At 39.6% G+C, this 23,607-nt stretch overlaps 1 protein-coding gene across 6 annotated transcripts in view; it reads right to left on the minus strand.

Annotated features, from left to right (window-relative positions):
* The window catches only part of MFAP3L (microfibril associated protein 3 like), a 181,783-nt gene extending 159,407 nt beyond the window's left edge, over positions 1-22,376 (minus strand). Inside the window, exons 1-2 of one of the 6 annotated variants that reach the window (XM_044061716.1) lie at positions 22,185-22,376; positions 8,743-9,145 (exon numbers count right to left, since the gene is read on the minus strand). Coding sequence is in view for 5 of the 6 variants with exons in the window: in XM_044061711.1 (XP_043917646.1) it covers positions 8,743-9,019 (277 nt within the window). In the remaining variant the exon portion in view is untranslated. Of the gene's footprint in view, positions 1-8,742; positions 9,146-16,201; positions 16,221-20,855; positions 21,123-21,446; positions 21,464-21,875; positions 22,107-22,184 lie in introns of those variants that run through there. The other 5 variants (XM_044061711.1, XM_044061713.1, XM_044061715.1 and 2 more) reach the window with 5 other exon arrangements.
* Between the last annotated feature and the right edge of the window lie 1,231 nt (positions 22,377-23,607).

The following is a 23,607-nucleotide window of genomic DNA, read 5'->3' on the forward strand; positions in this document are numbered from 1 at the left end:
GCTATGTTGAGAGCTGAGGTGGAAGCTCGCCTCTCAGGGCCAAGTGTTTCCGACAGCCGAAACTACCAGAGACAACCCCGACCCCAAGAGAGCCACAACTAGCCCAGACATTAAGACTGGAGTAGAGACTGGAGTAGAGCTGTCCAAAATCTGAAGCCTCAAGTGAAAGAGATGACCCGAATTGCCAACCCCGACCCAGAAACTCTGGTTTTGATGCCACAACTCTGAGGTATCAACAGCTCTGAAAAAGTCAGAGGTGAAGTGACCAAGAAAGGCCAAGCCACCTGATCTGGCCTACAGGGTGAAAAATCAGCCACCCCCACAGATCTTGGATCTGAACAGACTGGGAAGGAGGCCAAATGGATGGAGCCAAGGGTCCTGGTACTGGACCCAGACCTGAAGGGATAAGGCCTAACTGCATCTGCAAAAAGGATCCATTAGCTGTTCCAATTTAGACGTTTTAATACTGCCCACAGACCTTGATGACTGGACGAATGATACCACCACCGATGTAGGCTTAGAACGGTCTTTTAGTTGAAGATGACCCCATATGCCAAATCCAAGCCAGAGAGGTTCAGAACCAGAGTGGGGAAGGGGAAGACATTGTCAAACATTCTGGTGGAGTGCAAGGCTACCCTACCGGAAGGGGCCCCTTTGATAAGGATGGGGCTTGGAAGGCTCAGAGCTGGATATGTAGATTTGCTGGTTTTCAGCACCAATGGGGATCAGTTCCAAGAGATCAGGACAGATATCAGAGCTGGGCAGCCAGGGGACCTGAAAGCTTGGGACCTTCAGGTCCAGTGAGCCAGAGGAGGAAGAGGAGAAGATCTCTTCTGATCCCCTTTTGAATGTCTAGAGTTCCACTGTCGGGGCTTCTCGGACCCAGCATTAGGAACAGAGTGAGAGGCAACCAAAGTAACAGAAGAGGGAGAACCAGAGGGGAGAAAAACGACCAACTTGACCTTGCATTCATTAATGGCTCTTGTCCCAAAACCCCTCACAAACAGAGCACCCAGAATCCAGGTGCTAAGCTCCCAAACAGTGCACACACGTCCTGCAAAGGCATTTTGTGCCTGCAGGGCACACACTTTTTAAAGCCCTTACCAATGACCAAAATTAGAACAAAAAAAATTACAAGACCACTAAACTAACAAACAATAAAACCACTAATTAGAATAGGGAAAAAAACATCTAAGTATGCTGGAAGGGCAGGGAGTTCAACTGAACAATCAGGAAGAAGGGCAACAAACCTACACACCTAACTACCCATCTACCTAAATACAGACAACAGTACCACAAACAAAGAGGGTAACGGATAGCAAAAATCTCACCAAGGAAAGCACTACACTAGGTACTGATTCAGGAAATGCTGAATGAAGCCAAGATCAAATTGCTAACAGGAATGGTGGCAAACTAGATCTGAGGATCAGGGTGAGGAGCGGGGAAATGTGGGTAAGGGAGGTAAAGCCAAGCGGGTTGAACACTTTAGAACTGGCTGGTGTCAGATTCCCCAGAGGTTAATGCCAGACAGAGCAAACAACATAGGATCAGGGGTTATACTTGGCAGCAATACTGCCTCAAATTTACGGAAGATTTCTCTATGAATTTGTATCAGAGACAGAAAGAGGCATAATTTCTCAAAAGAATGACTTCTGAACAGGGCTTCCCTGCATATATTCTGTATCCTGCTACAGTACTAGTAACTGCCTTTGACAAGATCAGAAAGTCCACGGATACTGCTGATGAATGGCAGTTCTACAAGAAGATGGAAAGGAAGGAAAGCAGACCCTAGAAGGGACTGCAGCATATTATTTCTTACAATGAGACAGAGTGTGAAGCAAACAAACAAAAAGAGTTGAGGAGACATCATCTGTTCAGGCCGAAAAAAAAAAACAGCCTGGAGAAGCATCCAGAAATCAGTCAAGATCAGAAAAGGGAAGAAAGCAGATCATACTACCTCAGAGAAACCATCTTTCTTTGGCCAGGTTACATGAATATGATGCAAGATAAATATACTCGACAAAGGAGATGCAGATTTGCATCAACTATCTAGTGTTCCAGCACAGGGGGTGAGAAGATGAAATATCATATTTCAAAAACTGCAGTGCAGAGAAGAGAACAAGTGTCACTCTGACAAGTAAGATGAATATTGATGCAGACTTAATGGAGGCCTTCAAAGACTCGATCATGGTGGGTCATTGCTGGAATCTAGCCATGGTGGTACACCAAAAAAGCAGATAGGAAGGGGAAAGATTTAAAGAAATGACAATAGACCAAGTTACATTGGTCAATGGAATATTCCACAGTAACAGAGTGCATAACGGTAAGGATTACTTTATTTCTTATTATGTGCAGCAGCTCCAGATTTTCCAAATGGTAAACATTTGAAATGTCAGGATCCACTACATTCCCAAAACACAGAGGCTGAATGGCCAAAAGATCGCACTTGTATACAACAAGTTTGGATGCAGTTTCTCAGACTATTTCCTTTTCTCCAGGGAATGGTAATCTCGGAGTTAGTATATACAAGTTTGGGGGTGCAGGGTTTGCCCCCTGCAAAAAAAAGAAGTTTTAAAGAGAACAGCATTTTTTGAGATTCACTCTTCTCTAAGCTTTCAGTCTTTTTTTTTTCCGTCTCTCAACACTGAGTGCCAACATTTTATTAGTTAACCTTTCCAAACTGAAGACTGCATAATTTTCAAATGTAAGCAAGTGCCTTGAGTTTTTAGAACTTACTAACTTCACGATTAAAGGGTTATGTCTTTGGAAGAGATTTTACTTTTAGTAACTTTCTTTAAAGACCCCACTGGGCAAACTATTTTAAGGCAGGAGTGTATTACACATCATTTATGTTTAACTAGAACATATTAGCTCTGACTAAATGCAAGAACTCTGGACTTTTTGAACTGAAGACATTGATACTTAGGGCACAGAGCTTACATGACTTGTTAACTACAACCTGTTAAATAATTATGTTATTATGAACCTGCATGATGGTGTCGGACATTCTGAGGTGCAAGTGTGGTAGTTTATATTTTTATAGCTGCATGCTGGCAAATACAAAAATACATGATAAGATCAGGTCAAAATCTTATTCCTACAGAGCGAACAAGAATGATGTTATATCTATTGAACTACAGAACACCAGTATAATTTGAACATACTGCTTGTTTTTATATATTACTGTGCATGTAGTCAGAATGAGAAAAGAACTTCTTAAATACTGTATGCATTAAGACTTAAGAGATAGGTAATAAGCAGGGATACACTAATCAAATATATTTTCAAACAATTTTTCAAAAATCACTCTTTTCCTTAAAACTTCTTTTTGCAGGTGGCCAAACCCACCCTGCACCCCCAAACTTATATGTACATACCAAATCTGAGGTCGCCATGCCTCAGAGAAAAGGCAATAATCTGAGGAAGTGGCATCTTGGACTTGGTATATACAAGTCCATTCTTTCATCCATTTAGTCCCTGTATTTCAGGATTCTCTCTAGTGAGTCCAAACATTTCAAACTGTTACTGGACTGTGCTCTTCCTATGGAAAAAGGGAACAAAATAAAGCTGACTATAGGCAAATCTCTTTACTAAATTGGGATGCAAAAATATTGGTGGGAGGATATTAGATATTGTTATCTGTGCTAGTATGACTGGCTGAAGTTTTGTAAATTACCCTGTTACATATGACAGCATTATTAGCTATAATTCTGTAAATAAATGTATTTCTTTTGATTATCACTCTAATTTATGCAAAATGTTTGTATGTCAAACAGTGTTCTTCTGGCTGACCAAACGTACATGATTTTTTTAAAGAGAATTCTGAATGTATGTTATGCCAGAGTGTGCTGACCTAGATGCGATGTCATTGTGTGCCAGAGCTGGGAAAACAGAATCTTTACTGCAGCTGTTTGTTTACTTTTCAAAGTCTGATATGAGAGAGCAGAATTTTCATAGCAACTTCCTGTTACTTTAAAAAAAAAATCTGCTATAAAAGCAGGTTCTGAGTCAGTTGTTCAGTTTATTTTCTAGAGCTGTTCAGCAGTAGTAGTCCATTTATTTCCAGAGTAGTTGTTCCACTCGCTGAGGACAAACAACAGCCTGGGTGTGGACATTAATTCCTCATTTTGCCTTGCGGAAGTAAGAGTATAATCTTGCCTTGCTGAGTTATTTACATTATTTAGGGACAGTTAATCTTCAGATAGTCAGGGAACTACAGCTAGTTAGAGGGTTTTTTTAAATCAATGTGAGATCTAGCCTACATTATTATTTTCATATTTCCTGTGTGTAAAACTTTGTTGGTTTATTAGAATCAGTTGAACTGCGGTGGTGGTGCTGCGGTAGTGTTGTCGCCTCATAGCAAGACGTTGTCCCGTTCGATTCTCAGCTAGAGCGTCTTCTGTGTGGAGGCATACATGAATGGGGCGTGCCTAGAAGGTTGTGCGTCAGGGCTGGTAAGCCGGCATGTAAAAATCCACTGCCAATATTTAGCGGACCGGAGTTCCGCTGAGGCGACCCCTAACCGGGAAAAGCCGAAAGACACAAATTCAGTATTTGCATGTTTTAAATTCTTCTATTTATTATTAAATATTTTACTACCTCTCATTGTGGCTGGTTATTTGGTGAATACTTTTAATAACTTGAGTGTGTTTATACTTATTCTGATAACACCATGGCCACTCGGAAAAGCCTTACTGCTTGGGTTACATGCTACCATTTATATCAATATCTATTGTACCCAATATAATTAACACCCCTTTTGAATGATATTGTGGTGTCTGACTGGTGGCAGCCATTACCTTGTAATCTGGGCAAAGGAACCCAGCAGGTAAATCTGTGTCAGTCTTTCCCACGAGTGTGTGTATGTGTGAATATCAGACATTTAAGAGCGAGTGTGTCAGATGAATACTTTTAATAACTTGAGTGTGTTTATACTTATTCTGATAACACCATGGCCACTCGGAAAAGCCTTACTGCTTGGGTTACATGCTACCATTTATATCAATATCTATTGTACCCAATATAATTAACACCCCTTTTGAATGATATTGTGGTGTCTGACTGGTGGCAGCCATTACCTTGTAATCTGGGCAAAGGAACCCAGCAGGTAAATCTGGGTCAGTCTTTCCCACGAGTGTGTGTATGTGTGAATATCAGACATTTAAGAGCGAGTGTGTCAGATGAATACTTTTAATAACTTGAGTGTGTTTATACTTATTCTGATAACACCATGGCCACTCGGAAAAGCCTTACTGCTTGGGTTACATGCTACCATTTATATCAATATCTATTGTACCCAATATAATTAACACCCCTTTTGAATGATATTGTGGTGTCTGACTGGTGGCAGCCATTACCTTGTAATCTGGGCAAAGGAACCCAGCAGGTAAATCTGGGTCAGTCTTTCCCACGAGTGTGTGTATGTGTGAATATCAGACATTTAAGAGCGAGTGTGTCAGATACCTAGAACTGGGACACAGTGCTCTGTACTGGTTAGTGTGGAGACTCATTTGGGGACCTGGAGTGAAGCATAAAGTCCAGTTCCTGGTGTACTCGTAGGGGCAATTGTGCATTTCTATCCCTGCTTTTAGTGACACTTCCTTACCGGAGACAGTGGTGAGGATTGAGGCTCCTTAGTTACTGTCCTAGGGTAAAGGGGCTCTTTACAATTAGCAATAGTTTTGAAAAGAAGACTGGATCAGATTTTGTCTAAAATTATTGGGAAGGGACACAGCAGGCTCCTAAAAGAAAGGCAAAGTACAGATAACTGGTGGAAATGGGCACATTTTCATGACAGTTTCCAAAATGAATATAAACATGTGGATGTAGTTTTGTTTGAAGTGCTATACAACAACCCATATTTTGATATATTTTTAAACGAAGGCATATCAGGTAGTGGAAACATTTTTAGCAGTACCAGACAAGGGAGTCCCTTTTCACACTGGTTGTTTTTGTTAGTCATTAGTTATTGAGGAATTGATGCTGTGGATTTATGGGATATTGCAGCATTACCAGAATTTAGGAGTCAGGGTATCTTTCTTGTTGAAAACAAAGGGTTGTAAACTCATAGCTAACATTGATGACGACCTCCCAGTAGTGATGGAAGGGTTTGAGCAGCTTTCAGAAGTTTCAGGGCTCAAACTAAACGAAGTAAACTGGTGCTGGTTAGAGTTGGATAAGGAAAACTGGACGGCAAATCAGTAGTACTCAAAGAGGTAGAATACCTAACCTATTTAGGTCTCAAAGTGAGATTCAGCTAAGAAGGAACACTTCTGTGGAATCCAGATAATCTAAATACGAAAACTCAGAGTCTGAGGGGAAGAATCGACATAATTACAGGCAAAACAAATGTAATTAACGTGATGCTTCTTCCCCAAACGTTATAAGTTATTTAGCACATATCTATCGGACATGAGCATCCTTTAATAAATTACAGCGCTTGTAAGAAGACTATGTGGGGAAATACATAGATACAACATTCCTAGACAGATAATGCTTATGCTGTCACCTAAAGGAGAATGGAACCTAATGCATAGCACAACCCAGATTGTTGCTTTCAATAATGTTCTATAGATAAGAAAACAAAGTCTAAAACGGTGGGTGGAAAAAGTTCTCTTTCATTATGAGAACTTTTGTAGAAAGCTGAGGTTTCACTGGAAAGAAGGAATTAAACAGTTTGGGGATATGATATGGGATACGCCTACATATCAATGTATAGGAAATTATCAACAAAATTCAGGATAAAGTATCTCAGTCGGAATGGATGGGAGTATGAATTTTCTGTTGTGAACAGAAAGACGTTAGATGAACATAGATCTGATATAGAAAAGTGACATGCAATTTCAGCAACTACAAGAACAATACTACCTCTCTGATTAAAATGGGTACCTTTTAATTTGTTTTTAGATGTATATGCTGCTAGTAGCACTCAAGGAGCCAACAGGCAAGCGCTTAAGGAAGCCCCTTGGAACAAATGCTATAGTGTCAAAAAGGGTCAAGGTAAGGAAAGAAAAAAAAACACTTGGGAGAGACTTTGGGACCATACAGAGGGTTATGCAAGAAGCTGTTGGACAAGGGTTCTGAAAGGAAATATGGGAGAGTTGAAGGTCAAGAAGTGGACCTACATCTGGGATCAACATAGGAGGATTCGGCACCTATGATATGTACACAAGCCCCAGTAAAACACAATGGCATAACAAAACACCTGATTGCAAATGCTGGAGGTGTGAAGTGGATCATGTGGCTGTGATTCCTATGTTTTGGGAATGTTAAGAGAGCTCCGGATACATGGAGACAAGCTAATAAGGGTTGGGATTAGGCTTTTGCTAAAGTATCTACATTAATTTGGGAGTTATTAATAGTAGGCATGGAGGAGAAAGATACTAGTTGGAAGAGGGAGAACTGACTATGAGATTAATACTCTCCCCTATGTGCCTAAACAAATGATTGCAAGAGAACAGAAAACCTCACACCAGGTACATATGGGCAACATACGAGTTAAACATTATTAAAAACTCCTCAATATGGAAAGTCGTCAGTAAGCTGTGTTTTGTTACAGATTATTGCTAAAGCCTGAATAGGTTCCAGAAGTCATAAGAAATGTTAACGTAATGTTGTTTCATGTATTTCTTCACCACATGAGATGTCTCAACAAGACTGCTAATGTCTTGGGCATGTGTACATATGTGTACAGTTATCTACAGATTTTAGAAAAGAAGTACAATTGTATTGTTGTATAATATGTCATGGGTGTTTTTCAATAAAAATTATTAAAAAAAACTTCAACAACAAAGGCCGTGATCTGAACAGAGTGAGTGGCAAAAGGGAACTATTAGGCTTGGTGCCTTGGAATGGGAAACCTTACTTCGAATGTGTCAGAATGGATATACAGATTAGATTATTAAAGCTTTTTGCTGAACGTTGAACTAAATTAACCCCATCTTCAATGAGAGCCTTTAATATTAAATATATTACTCTCTCTGGGCAATAGCTCTGTTGGGCTATTGGTGGTATTAAAGGTAGCCTCACTGGACTGTTGTGCTTATAATATGGAATGAGGGAGTTCTCCATATGAGTAAGAATCATCCTTTCTACTGCATACAAGACAGTCTCTATCAGATCCGAACTCAAAAGGTACTATCATGTCTGTCCAAAACGCATATGTACAGTGGCAACATACTTCTGATTGACCTGGGAGAATGTAAAACTACAAAAACGAAATGCAATTAAAATTATTCTTATGAAAACGCTTGCTTGGCATCCTTGGTTGACTGAATCTTTTCACCTATGGTACAGGCTCTGGTCTTGTCTTTTGACAGAATTTTTTTACTTCATTTTCTTGGCTCCTGATAGTATGATTAAAAAACATAAGGAAATCCTTCATATTCTCTGGACAAGGAAATGGGAAGTGCAGACATCTTAGAAAATGGAGAAAGCAAATGCAATACATGTCAGATTTATGTTTGTTAAAAAGGTAAAAGCATACTGAATTCAAAATAATTTTATTTCTTAGACAAAGAATATATGTCTTCTCAAGCAAACACTCTGTTAAATGTATTTTTCAAGAGTCACCTTCTTACAATTGTCACATCCTAAGGCACACTCTATTGGTTAAAACGATGCAATATCTCAGTATGTAACAATAGATGCTATTCTTCATCAACCAGTAAGAGCACAAAACACCTCTACTGTACACTAACAAAATTATTAGCAATAAATCTGTACAAAAAAAAATAAACTCACCTTCTTCCTCCTCGTTTACTAGTAAATGGCCATTAGAATTATACCACTGAAACAGAGGAAAAGGTTCTCCTGTGACGTTGCAGTCTATCAAGGCACTGCTCCCTTCCCTGACAATGACATGATCGACTTGGTGAGCTATTGCAGGAATAAAGCCAGTAAGTGAATCAGTGTGATTTAAAGTGCTTCCATTTACACTCAAAGTAGCTCCTACTTCCAAGACAAAGGCAGCAAGGACCACCATGCATAAGGTGGTGAGGCACAGCACCCCCAAAATCATTCTCCCTATGCTTACTTCCAGGCAACAGTAAAAACATCAGAAGTCTGCCTGTACTTATTTGGTGCTGCGGCCACGTGAGTTGCTAGGTCAGACATGATCCAGAGTGGGAATGGCAAATGTATATTCCTAAGGGAAAAAGACATAATGCAGATGGTTAAAAGTAGTCTGAAGAGTTATAAATGCAAACTGTTCTACATGGCATTACATTATTCAAAAAGCAGTTTTGTGACCAAATAAATAATGCGTGCATGTACTCAAGTGTCCCTTCCAATAAAAGAAAAAGCAGGAGACCAAGTCCACACTAGTTATCCACCACACTTTTTAAGTTAATTTAAGAGATGTGACCAACTGAAAGCATTCCACTCACAGGTTATCTCCTATACAGAGAGATATTCAGAAACAGCAAGTACATCAAATTTTTGTATTGCTGCCCTGAAATGCCACTTTTGCAATAATACAACATAAAAGACACAGCCAGCTAAACTTCCTATACCAGAAGCATTCGATTAAGTACACAGTACGATATCAAGTATACTTCACTTATGACACATTCATCTTCTTATATGATTCATTGTTATCCTTTTTTTCCAACTTGTGGCTTTCTGGCAAATCATTGATGACTGAAGTCAGAAAACAGTGATAGAAATGTGAGTTTTAGACTTCATATCCTTTATAAAAATCACACCAATACAAAACCTGTTATTCTATCAACTTTCTGAGTTTGTAAGAACAATATTTAAAAAGTGTCCCTATTTTGGGCCTTTGCCCCCATTATTTATGGCTTTGTCCAGATTTCTTGCTCTAAGAGGTTGAAAGGTAGGTACATGTTCCAGGCATGGCAGCATGTGAACATGTAATGCAGAGAGCAAAAGGAGAAATCAAAAAGTAATAAATAATAAAAACTCTACTGTCTTAAAGTGTTCCCAAAGGTGAAATGAGTCACCTGGAACACTTGTTTTCCCAGATTTTGTCAGTAAAATGAAACGCTGTCAAAAAAAGTGTATGAAAACAATAGTCTGACAGCTTTGTACAGACTTCCAACTTCAGAAGCCCCAAATAAAAGGAATTAACCCAACTACCTCTGCAGAGCCTGAAGCCAGTTGGCAGGGCAAGACATTCTTTCATGTTAATTAGTTGACATTTCTCAGAACCCACCTTACAGCAAAGCTCGCTCACACAGGCTCATCTCCAGCAATAACATGCAGATAGAGTGTTTAGAATAAACAGCTCAGGAAGTAATTCTGACATTTTCAAAACACAGAAACCAACAGCTGCAGTTCTGTGAATTCCATTCTGTCATAAGTATTTGTGTCTGCAGTCAGAAGCAGTTGTAGTGACACTTTCTAGGTAAATAATTCAGGAAGGGATAAAGGAATGCAAGTACTTAAACTCACTGTCTATATCAAAGATGTTTTCAGCTCAGTACTTAAACTCACTGTCTATATCAAAGATGTTTTCAGCTCAGTATCAAAAGTATTAACTGTGCTTATGCTCACAAACAAGGGGGCAGCTAATCACCCAGAAACAATCTCAAGCAGTGAGCTGGCCAAACCAGCCAGACTCTTATCCACAAACACCTACCACATCAGGTTGTTGACAACACAGGCTCCCATCACTGCCACCTGTGATGAGGTTCACATACGAGTTCTTCATGTCCCACTCCTTTTGGAAAATGTCTTGTCAAGAGCTGTAATGTGTATTGCCACAGTAGGATGCTGAATTGATAACTCTGGCTGGCCAGGGAACAAACTGCCTGCTGGCTTGCCATTATGGAATGGGCCTGCCTGAAGAATCTATGAATGTGACAGTCTGCAAACTGGCAATGTTTATAAGGTCTATCATACACAACAAATACATCACCAAATAGGGCCGAAGACAGCCTCAGATGTTCGTGGAACAAAGAACAAGAAGAACTTCAGCTGGACACAGTATCCATATGTGTTTTCAATAAAGTCAAGCAATTTCCATAAACATATCAACTACCTAACAACAAGACAAAGTCAGCACCTCTAATGTAGTGCTACCTTTTGGTGGCAAATATACGGATTTAGCTACTAAAGACATGAATGGTGTCAGAAATTAGTGTCTTGATAAAACTTAAAATAAAGGTGCATTACATGCCGGCACTCTGTGAGATCTTCATAAATGTCTCAACAGAAAGATCAAAGCGTAAGCAATATTAAATGCTCACAAAGCATCTCTCAGCTGTCCAAACCTCAATTAATGTCACATCAAAGTCTCACAACTGTCCAAACCGCAATTAGTCACACACAGAGTAAAAGCATTTGCCACCTGGCTGGTTAAAGCAGGAGAGGCTGCATTTCCTTTTCTTGTGAGCAGTCAGTACAATAAACATAACAGTTAAACTTATTTCTCAACATTGCTGTTGTAGCTTTGTGTACCTCAAGGAAAAAAACAGCAGAAATCACTAAAACATTAGTACACTACAATAACAACTGTAGTTTGATAACAAAATACCTGTACAAAATGTCTTCACTTTTTTTAAATACAGAATAAAGGCACACAAAAAATTCCAGTGTTCAACAGAATCAAATAGTGGACGTCCCTACACCTGAGCACAAAATGGTTCAATATGGTAGAGTTCAAGTCATCAACGTTGAACTCCTAGATTACCATTTTCCATTACAAAATGCTTTCAAGTGTGCATTGCGAGGGATTTGTTTTCAGTGATTTCCCTTTCCTGCATGCTGGTGTGACTGCAGAGTTAGTATGGGTAAGTTCAGGGGTATTTGTGTCCCCCACCCTCCACCTCACTACAAAAAATTTGCATTCATTTTTTTGTTGGGTTGTATTCCTGATTTAAACTTGGCGAGTTACTTTCCCCACAGTTGTAACTCCACAAGTCACAGTGGAAGCCTAATGCCTTTTGACAAGCTAAAATTGTGAACCCTGCAACGCAAGAGGGCATAAACAAGTACCACATTTTAAGCCATTTCTATTGGACGCAGAAACTTGTTACGCCTTAAACTGAACTTTATGAATTTCTTCTTATGTGGGTACCCCATCTACAGAAAGTACAAGAAGCACAGAAAGGTAGCTGCTGTAGCTACTTCTGTTATTGCCAAGATAATTGCTGCACAGATGAAATACAGCTTGCAGACAGAGAGGGAAAGGAATTTCATTTCACTAAAAAATGGAAAGTTTCAAGTAAGATGCTCAAAGTTCTGTCAGCAATCGCTGAACTCAAGACTGGACATCTATCCATGCAAGACAGGAGGAAATCTGCAGAAACACACTGGTGAGAAACACAATTCCCCTGACGACAACTACATTGTACGTTTACTTAACGTCTAACTTTCACAACCGAGGATGACAAGGCAAGCACTGCAAACTCTTTCAACTGATGATAAACTATCAAAGTCCTGCTATACTATCCCACTCCATTCAATATATAAGAATGGCTGGAGTCATAATATCTGTACAGTTTAAGAACTGTCAACATCTGAACACCCCCACCCCCCCAAAAAAAAGTCAAGGACCAAAAAGAATTCTATCTCTTGGAGAAGCCCGAAAGTAAGACTATTGGATTTCCAAAATCTAGGACATCAAAGACTCAGAGAAGCCATAAACTTTACTGCTGATAGTTTTACTGGAAACTCAGAACAGTAAGAGCATTATACTAGTGCCCAAGTATAAGGATTCTGGGAAAACAGGTTGTGTTCAGGGCAGTTATGGTGAGGAAGACAGACGAGATGGGGATACCCCTTTGCTAGGGCTGTTCTCAGTACTAAACACAAGGATCTGTTCACAAAATTAAAAAGAAGTTGAGGAAAGGGGAAGTGATGCAAACCATGGAATGATTTTGTTTGCAAATGACTGCATAACATTAGTTAGAGGAAACTATGCAGCAGCTGTTGGGTATTTTAAAACTCTATAAAGATTTCTGGCAAGGAGTCAGGACTATGTTCTCATTCACAGAAGTCAGCTGTACCTGGAATGGGCAAGGAAGGTATTACCTTGGACAAAAGGGAAAAATGTCTGGAACTGAAGCTTTTTAAGTCTGGGAAGGTAATGTTGTTGTCTTTCGGCTTTTCCCGGTTAGGGGTCGCCACAGCGGAACTCCGGTCCGCTAATGATTGGCAGTAAATTTTCACAAACGCTGAGGTGCCAGCTCGACGTTCAACCTTCAACGAAGGCACGCCCATTTACGCATGTCTTTCGAACGGCCACCAAACCACGGGGAGGACATGCAGACTCCACACAGAAGGCACTCCCCGCACTCCAGCCGAGAATTGAACAAGAGAACCTCTTGCTGTGAGGCAACAACGCTACCGCTGCACCACCGCGAATGATAAGTCTGGGAAGGTAGTAAAGTAGTAAAACCAGGAGAAGAGTTAAAAAGGGATGCAGAGAGACTTTTGGATAAGTGGTCTAGAAAGCTACGAACAGTAAGGGGCAGAGTGAAAGTACAGGATGTGTATTGTACACATCAGTAACAGCAATGAATAACATGCAAGTACTTCTCTAGTGGTAGGGGAGATCCAAAAGCTGTATTATAGTTTTGTGTGACACAGTCACTACGGGAAGGCTTTTTAAAGACTGCATAAGGCAAAAAAAGCTTAAAGAATCTGCGTTACCCGATTTTAAAATGGTATGCCACAACACGTAATACTGCTCACAGAATTAGAGGTGTAATGAGTAGGAAAACGAAGTGGGAAGGAAAACAGAAATGGGAAGCTACAAATATGGATGCAGCAGGGTGGAGAGGGATATACATCAAAACATATGTGAGGAAAGCGGTGGATGGGATACAGACTGGAGATCTGAGGCTGAATAGGATATGGGAAGAAAGGGTACCATGGGAAAATGTAACAGCGCTAAAAGGATGGGACATGATAAGAGTAAATACAGCTTGAGATTTATAAAGGACAGAAAGGAGGTGGAGTTCTTAAGGTTTATGGGGCTAAAACAAACAGTTTTCTGAATGTGGGTGGTGACAAAGAAAACAGTGAGGAGAAAGAAGAGGAATAGAAGATAGGGGAAGCAATGGAAAAAGAAATGAAAAGTCATTAAAAAGGACAAAGTGGGCACATTTATAAAGGCATGTGATATAAATTACTACAAAGGGCTATGAGTAAGCTTAGCAATCAATAGAGTCGTGATCTATGGTTAAATGAAGATATTTGAGAAAAGGCTTGGGAAACAGCAAGAACTGTGAGTAGACTTGGACCACTAGGAGATATGCACTGGAGACTTTCACACAGTTGGTGCAGTTCACCCATGAGATTAAAGGAGTAGGGATGGTGGCCAGAAGTGAAGTATTGGAGGTGTGGGAAATAAAGGCAGATAAATTACATATCTGGTAGTTTCTGGTTAGTAACACTGAAGGTGTGATTAAAATGACAGAAATACAGAGTAAAATATACAGAAAGTAGGCAGAAGAGAACAGCTTACTGTTTGCTTGGGGTGGAGTTGAATAGTAGACTGTGGGATAAGGAAGAAAGAATAGAAGTAAAACTGATAGCAGGAGCAGTTAAGAGGATGACATGAGGAGCATGGAAGACAAATTGATAAAAACACTGAGCAGAGAGGAAATACAAGATTTGGGCTCAGAAGTCAAGTGAAAAGGGTACACGGTCAGTCTGATGGAAGTGAAGAGTAAAAGACCTTAGGGGAAGGAAGTAGGGGAGAGAGGAAGGCACCACATGACCTATAAATGCAATCTGGGTGGAAGAGAGTAGAGAACCTATAAGTAAACAACCATGCAGCACCTGCTAACGAGGGGTTGGGACCTGCTTGAGAGAAATAAACTTGCAGATAAAGCACAGCCCAGAAGAGTACTATGTTAACAATGTGAAGAACTGACATTTGAAGGTCATCACCTGAAATGTCAAGATCCACTAAAGACAGTCCAAAAACATGGGGACTGAATGGTCAGAAGAAAAAAACAGAAAACAAAAATTAATTCCAAGATGATCATTTTTTCTGAAAAATCCCCTTTTCTCCTATGGTGATCTCACAGTTAGTATACACAAATCTGGGGGTGAAGGGGACTTGCCTTCCCCTTCGGGGGGGGGGGGGGGCAGTCCTCTTTCAAAAATGGAGTTTAAGGAAGAGCCATGTACGAGAGTTGCTATTCTATTGCATTTTCTTTTTTTTTTTCAGTCAGGCTGACACTTGGCATCTGCAGTGCCAACATTTCAATATGGAGCCCATTTCTTTATTTATTTATTTTTAAGGGACTGTAATAGACTCGTCACCATCGTCTGCTATGGATTATAATCAGTATTACAACACAGAGTTCTAGTTGCAAAATTAACATAATTTACAGGCAAAAACCCTATCCTGACTGTCACTACATAGTATGGTGATAATACTGTAACAGTTTGCAAAAGACTACACTATATTACAATTTTTATGAACAAAATTAATAAAAACATACAGGCAAAACCCCCTACATCAACTATCACTACATAATACAGCTTCAGCTCATGTGCCTCCTATCCATATTTCATCTTATCTTTTAGGCCTGCCAGTGGGATATCAATTAAGAAACCCTCCAGAAAAATGTAAAAGGAGTCCCTTCGCAGGATGACTACCTATCCAAACTCCCTTCATAGAGTTCAACCAATAAAGATACTAAAACCTGCAGCACTACAGAAAGAGAAATGCTACACTTTGGAGATCAGTTTATTTCCATCCATACAGGAGGGCATACCTGCAAAGCCAACAACTATATGTTCACTGCATTACTACGCTCTTTAGAGGAGGTACTAAGGACCAGTACCCACAACTTTCTAACATGCACACCATCTTCTCACACATACAACACACACTGTGGCTTGGCCATGGTACTCACATGTCTTAAGAGTATGATAACTGACAACAATATCCTAAGATGGATGGACAGAGGTATTCAAATATGCATCTGTTCTCTTCAAACATTCACATGCATGTGACATCCCAAGTCATGCACAGGTGATCACAGCATTTGCCTGAATTAGTGGATGATGACATTATTTTACCCTTGCTTACTTAGAACCATTACTTATAAGGGGTGGTACACAAATGGTGCAGTGTGTCCTTTCTAACCCTAAGGGTATCATCATAAGGGTTTCCAATATATCACTGCTTGACTTCCTTCCTATCACACCTATAAATGATCTCCCATTAATATAATAATTTAAAATTATTATCATAAGCAAATGATGCCACACTTACCTTCTTCTCTTCTTCCATAGTGATTATACCTGCCAAAAGTATGGGGAAGTCACCAATCAAAAGTGGCGAAAGAGAAGTGACCTAGTACTTTACCACAAACAATCCAAAATGTTTCTGTTTCACAAAAATGCACTACCCTTGGACGAAAAGCATATCTGCACTGCTAAAATGAAAATATATCAAACCCATTCTAGACCTTGAGCACTGGTAAGTGGGAAAACTTGGTATGAATGGCTAGGCTTAAAATGGCTTTAGGGCTGTCAGCCAAGTAACCACCCATATTCCTATGACAAACAGTTTATATTTATTTCCTGTAATTTGCTTTCCAAATAGGTCTTATGTGCTCCTCTTTGTGATGTGATGCTCGATAACCCCCCCATAACTGTCTTCATTTAAGATCATAGCATAGGTTAAGGTTGCGAGGTGGAGTTTCTATGGTACAGAGTTAATTCCTTCAACCCTCATTTGCCTATTGTGGGATCTTGAGGAAATCACTTCGCCAGACATTGCTCCTAGGTTGCCCCTGAAAACGGAACGTTTGTCTGGTTGTCCTACCCAGTTAATAAATAGGCAGTGGTGGTGGTGTTATTATTATCATGAACAAAATAGGACTACATGTAATCACTTATTTTCCTTTTCTGACAATGCATTAAAATATCCAATGTACTGATACAATAGTGCAAACACACATTTTTATTACATTCTGTATGTTCTGGAAGTTGTTCTTCCTAAATCTTCCACCTAGCTGACATGTGAACTTCTGCGGGATTGTATGACTACAAAGGTATTCAAAGTAATTGCACTCAAGAAAAAAAGATGTCATATGTATAACTAACACTGCTATCCTAGTTAGATAAATACCTGCTAAGGGACCATTGTTTGCAATAAATATAAATGAGTGGTGAGAAACCCAGCCATGATCACTGTACTGGTAACTGTATAAGAAGAGAGAAGTTTTCACACTACCCCAAAGTCTATTAACGAGGGGTGCCTATTAGATTTCCAGACATCACAGGAATAATGGCTGGAGAAGTCCAGCTGCACTAAAATTTCACTGATAATGTCATTTATGAAAAACAAACAATGTTAACTCTTTTAATAAAAGTTTACATGTTTAACCACATATTAAAACTAAAAAAAAAAAAACTAAAAAACACACACACACAGTGCTTGCTAGCTGACCACTTCAGCCCTAACCTACTCTCCTAAATAATAAGCTCCGAAACCAACAGTTCAACCCCACAATGCCTGCAGTGGTCAGTATACTCAAAACCAAACAGACTCACTTCCACAAGCATTTGGTAAAAGTTTTAAGATATTTTAAGCAGCTACAATGCAAGTGTTACTAAGACTCTTATTACAACCAGTTAGGCTAGATGCAAAATAAAAATCCAAAAGCAAATGCCCAAAATAGAAATTCTCAAGTTTCTAATTCTAAAGTAATGGCTATTTGCTTGCCTTAAACAGACTAAAACAACAGAACGTAAATATACTGCAGAGGAATTGGCTCAGAAAGTTGAACTCCCTCCTTTGGAAAGAAAAAAAAAAAAAAAAAACAGAAAATAGCTGTGCACCCATAACAGACAGTTGAAGCTGTGCCATTACTTTAATATAAATCCAGGTTGCTGGGACTGCACTCCTAAGAAGTCATGTGTTGGAGGATATATAAATTAAGCTTTCAATTGCCCAAACTATTGAGGGTTCAGGTAGATGTTACTGATCTTACAGCACTTTTAGCTGTCTGATGGCCGAGGAGTTTTTTTGTGTCCTGATCAAATTCAGTCCCCCCCCCCCCACCATACAAATGTTTAGCTCGCAGCCAACAAAAAATAATAAACATTCGCTTATCAAACTCCTTGCCCTACAAGCCACAGCAACAGCATTAAAACAGAACAAAAAACAACAAAAATGATGAAAGGATAGAGTAAAATTGGAGAAGGAAGAAGTGGGTCACAGATGGAATGCATACACCTCATTTAAAGAGAATATGGCAGTGGACACAACAAACAGTTAACACATGAGCAAATTACATGGCCACTTTGGTAATAAATGGGTTGGGTATGTGGCATAATTGCTAAGGTTTCTACCTTACAGACACAAGGTGCAGGGTTTGACTCTCATATGGGATAATTGCTTTGACTTAAAATAGCCTACAAGGGGAGTTAGCCTAGTACTAATCTGTGAACCTATGACTGAACAGAAACAGCAAAGACATGAAAATGACGGGAATGTATTTAACTGTAAATTGATATACAATTCATAACAAAGAACTAATTATCATAACTAAAATAAACTATAAATCTGGGAAATGTATCGCGCAAAGTATTAAAGAACAAGGAACAGATAAAAAGGTCTCAAAAAATCATGTTTCTTCATATGGACAGCCTACAAGAGTGATAACTAGCAAGCTTACACAACTAAAACATTTTTCTAATTTATCTGCAGGGAACACTACTGAACACTGTTTTCCCAACAGTGCTTGTCATATGATATAACACATGCTCACTGACTGAACAGACCAGTTCCTATTGTATTTACTTGAAAAACTACAACATACCACCTACAACTGTCTGTAGCATAAAATTACAGTATGATTATGCTGAAATCACACGTTTGAAACTGATGTGTGGATTAATTTATCTGTACAACAGCTAACAGTAGACAAGGAATTTTAACAACCGAAAACAATCATCTATACTACAGTTCATGTAACCATAAAGCCAGTATTACTGTTGCATAAAATGTCCTCACTCACAAAATAAACTATACGAAAACAGCCGGGTATCAAACATTGCTTCCTTTTAAGAGGATCCATGACATGACCAAAATGTGCTGAATGCTGTGAAAATTAATTAATTATATGATCTCAACTGTACAACATGCAATCAAGATGCAGTCCATTACAAAAGGTCACAGTTTTGAAATAAACTTGTCTAAATAAATAAAGCAGATTCATGTTTGAGGGATTGTGTGCAAAAGCATGCAAATACACATACACACAACATGTGAATATAATTCCTAATAAGCCCCATATACTCAACACATACCTAAAATAAAGTGCACCCCCCAAAGTGACTGTATCATAAATTATGCCATTTCCTACAATGCAAAAATGCACGTCAGGTTGTGCACTGAACGGGCTTGTTGTACATGTCCATCTGTGTTACTTAATATCCAGATTCATGTTTGCAGGCATCGCGCGCACACACATATATATGCGCAAAACATGCAAGCATAAATCCTAATAATTTGACTAGCCAAGTATGCTCAACACATACCTAAAATAAAGCACCCGACTCCATCATAAATTGTGCCATTTCCTAAAGCGCAATAATATATGTCAGGCTGTGTACTGAATGGGTTTATTGTACATGTACGTGTGGTAATTAATGTCCAGACTCACATTTGCAGGCATTGCAAACAGATAACACATACACAAATATATACACGCATACACACCCCTCTTTATGCATCACAATTTAATATGGCAATCTGAATTGCACTCAACCGGGATCAGGCAGAAAAAGCTGCATATTCTGCATTTTATTTATGTATTTTCCAGTCAACCATTTCCATTTTACTAGGCATGCTAAAGTGCAGTTAGTTTTACTCTATAGTTACAAATATGTTGCTGATCTGTCAAGGATTACTTCTTACAACATGTGGGTATGCAATGAGGACCAGCTTTCCCATTGTGATGTCCCTCACCCCCAAAATGTCCTGCAATACGATGCTGCCAAGGATTCAAACTACTTCTGAAGAAAACACTACTGATGACCATCAACTCTTAATTTTGTTAATCACTTAAAAAAGCAAGATTATGACTGCCAGTATTTCAGTCATGACTCAAAACTAGTCTCTGCTGCAGAACTGATTCATATTTAATTCTATATTTCAGAAAGACTGCTAAATAAAAATAAATCTATGTACTGTAGAGAAAGGTGCGATTTTAAAGAACCAAAAACTCATTTTGGCTGGTGTGTTAAATACAAAACAGCATGCAGTCATGTAGAAAGCATACAGTTGATTTGTTTTAATCAATTCATTTTAATGAGTTATTTCGAGCAATTTATTTGTTTTGGGTAGCTCAGACTAAAGCTCCAATTTTACTTCTAATTGCACCACTCAACTGTTCAGATTTCTACCTCATATTTTTGGTCTGTTTCTCCTACAATGTGTGACTTTCTGGCAAATCACTGAGGACTGAAGTCAATAAATAATGCAAGAAATTTGAATTTCAGGCTTCATACACTTTAGAAAATGCATTCTAATGCAGACATTGTTACACTATTAAGCTTTTAAGCTTGTAAGATCAATATTTAAAAATTGTCCCTAATTTCTACACCTTTGCCCCCCATTATGTTTGGCTTTGCCCAGAATTCTTGCACTAACAGATTGGAGGTATGCTAAGCTCTGCTGGTGAAATGATCACAGCACAGGGTAAGTGGATGGCTTACTACCTTTTACACTGTTTCTAGTACTTGTTAACAATGGCAGGATGGTATCAAACAACATATGTGTTGCCTGCTCTTTTTACCATCAGCATTAGCATTATTCAACCTCAAACCCCGCGTGCCTGAAGTAAGAGTAGCAGACACTAAACGACAGTACACAAAATCCACATAAACACACGCTTCTTAGCAATTCTACTTACCATCGCTTCAAACATTAAAATGATACATGGGCTCGATTGTCACATACAAACGGTACGGGTATACATTTTGCAAACGCACCTTGCCCTCTATCCGCTTGACAAAACAGCTAACTACCCAAAGAGTGTATATATAAAAAAATTAGCAACTCGGGTTAAAAATGATTCTTGAAAAGAACTATTTTTTTATCTTCCAAGAGAACATGCAGCAAAACGACAAAACTCTACTGTAGGATACAACCCAGTAGGGAGCATCTGCAGACCTTACTATCTTCTGTGTTGCTGCTGCATATCAGTGTGCAGAGTTTCTCTATAAATAAATAACACAAGGATGACCCCACATGCACTTCTCAAACACAAACACTAGAATAAAACGAAGAGCTGTTGCCTTCACCGCAGGAATTAAACATTACACAGGCAGTCCGCAGGATGTCTGCAGCAAATTACCGGTGACAGATACGGAGGCTGCAGCATGGTCTGTACTCGTTTTGTGGTTAAATCATCCCCCCTTACCACCAGACTGCAGCCTGTTCTGTTGGTGCCATGAAGTACTAAAAGCACTAACACACAGCAACATTGATCGGGGCTTCTTACCTTACTCTGGAGTAGTACACACAACATAAGTACTTCTGATAGCCTAATGACAACTTAGTATTTAAAATACACTCATGGGGTCTGTCTGACAGCATGTGCCTGTTTGCACTATGTACTAGTTTTCCTCAATATTTATACCACATTGGGTATCCAAATTAAATCAAAACGTCGGTACAATTACTGCGATTTTTATGAAGCGATCCTCAACTGTGAAATTAAGTCAGGAAAATATGGTGAAGGACAAAGGGACAAATTAAAAGGCCGTCGAGTTGTACGGACCCCCATGTCCTAGTCAAACATCACAACAAAACATATAACTTGCTGAACAGTGGTGTTTTGCGTGTGAATTGTGCTTAGAATTCATCCACAGCTTGAAATGCAACACCAGCACAAGTAGTTACAGTTTGTGTTGTTTGGGATTAGACCGACCTTAACCCCTTGTTCGGAGCAATGTGGCGAGTTTTCTGCGTCTCTCTGTGTTTTTTCAAAGCCTGCCAATGAGTCGGGTCAGTGGAACTTCACAGAACACCAGGAAAATTTAAATGCATGCAAACGTTTTTAGTAACAAGTCACAGCCAGGCAGCATCGCCTGCTCTTACTACTGCCAGCGGTGCCCTGCAGGACCCCCCCAGTCAAACTGCAGTTGCAGGCAGCTGCTTTCCGGCGTAGAAGGCAAGCAGGGTGGCGTCAGTTAGTAGTATCAGCTTTATCCTTCACACTTATCCACATTATACTTACAAACAACGCTTTGAAGAAGCGCATCACTCCTTCCTGTCCGTGCCAGCGGTACATCGTGGCATCGTGATCTAGGTTCCCACGACCGGACACGTAAGAGTTTCCGTGACTAAGCTGCCTACGATTTCTACACCTACTGATACAACTCCGCACTGCCGCTTTCAAACGTTAGTAGCTAACAACTGCAACCTGAAAAATTAGGTCACTAGCGCATGGAGCATGCGCCTTCGGAGCTAATCCAGCAACTGGCATCACTGAGTTCGGGTCCTGGGAAAGGCTATTTCTGCTATGGAATTAGTGCACACATGCACATATGTCTGTTGGGGGTTGGGGGGTGCATACAACTCAACGGCCTTTTAATTTATTTATTTTACATTTGCTGACCGGGATAGTCCGACTGGATACATGTCCATTTTCAGCGGAGGCCTGGGGAGAAAAACTGCAAGATAATAATTCGCGTTGAACATTTAGTAAATGCTAGTTTCAAGCAGAGTCACTGCGTTGACATGACTTATAATATAACTAGTAGTATTCGGCTGTTTGTAAATGAAATTAAAATGCCGCTACAACTAATGTCCCTTTGTCCTTCATCACGTTTTACTGACTTGTTTTCTAGCTGAGGATCGCTTCCCAAAAATCACATTAGCTGTATTTGCGTTTTAATTTCATTTACAAACAGCAGAATAATACTAGTTATGATTTACACTACAAGTAACGTCAACGCAGCGACTCTGGATTTGACAAGTTTGAGAATTCCACTCCTCATTTTATACTTCTATGTCAACCCCTAATGCTCCAACAGTCGGCTGTGGACGAAACTGAAGTGTATTAGCCCACCACCGAGTTCAGGAATGGGCGTGCCCGCAGCAAGTGACTGACATGCCGGAGAGCGGGGATTAACAACAGCAATGTGCCGCCCGTGATTGACACGCAATGCAAATATAACGGTCAATCCATGTCAAAAACAGAGCATTTAGTAAGCACAATAATGACACGAATGGCCTTTCCATTCAAATGTTCCACCAGCATCTTGAAAACCGAAGACTGTTATGAAAGAAAATAACACATTCAAGTGGGTTGATACACTTCAATTTCGCCGACATTTTAAACAAAATGCAAGCATTAAATCATAATAATATCAAAACATCTTACTACCAATGAAGTAACACCTTTGTAGCTGTGCCCTGAGCTGCCTGACTGAAGTTATTATTAAACGGTGGTGGGTTAATGTTGCACTTCAATTGCCAGAGTGCAAAGTTAGTCATGACGTTGATACCAGTGGTTAGTGTTGCTCATCGGAATGTCTTGATTCTGAACTTGCTTGTTTTTGTATGTTTAGGATTGCGATCACTTGTGTAGTGTTATTGGAGATATTGAAGTGCATTAACCCACCACCAAGTTCGCGCAGGAGGGAGAATATGGAGCC

This window comes from Protopterus annectens, chromosome 2.part0, assembly GCF_019279795.1.
Source record: "Protopterus annectens isolate FY-2018-M chromosome 2.part0, PAN1.0, whole genome shotgun sequence".
NCBI lineage: Eukaryota > Metazoa > Chordata > Ceratodontiformes > Protopteridae > Protopterus > Protopterus annectens.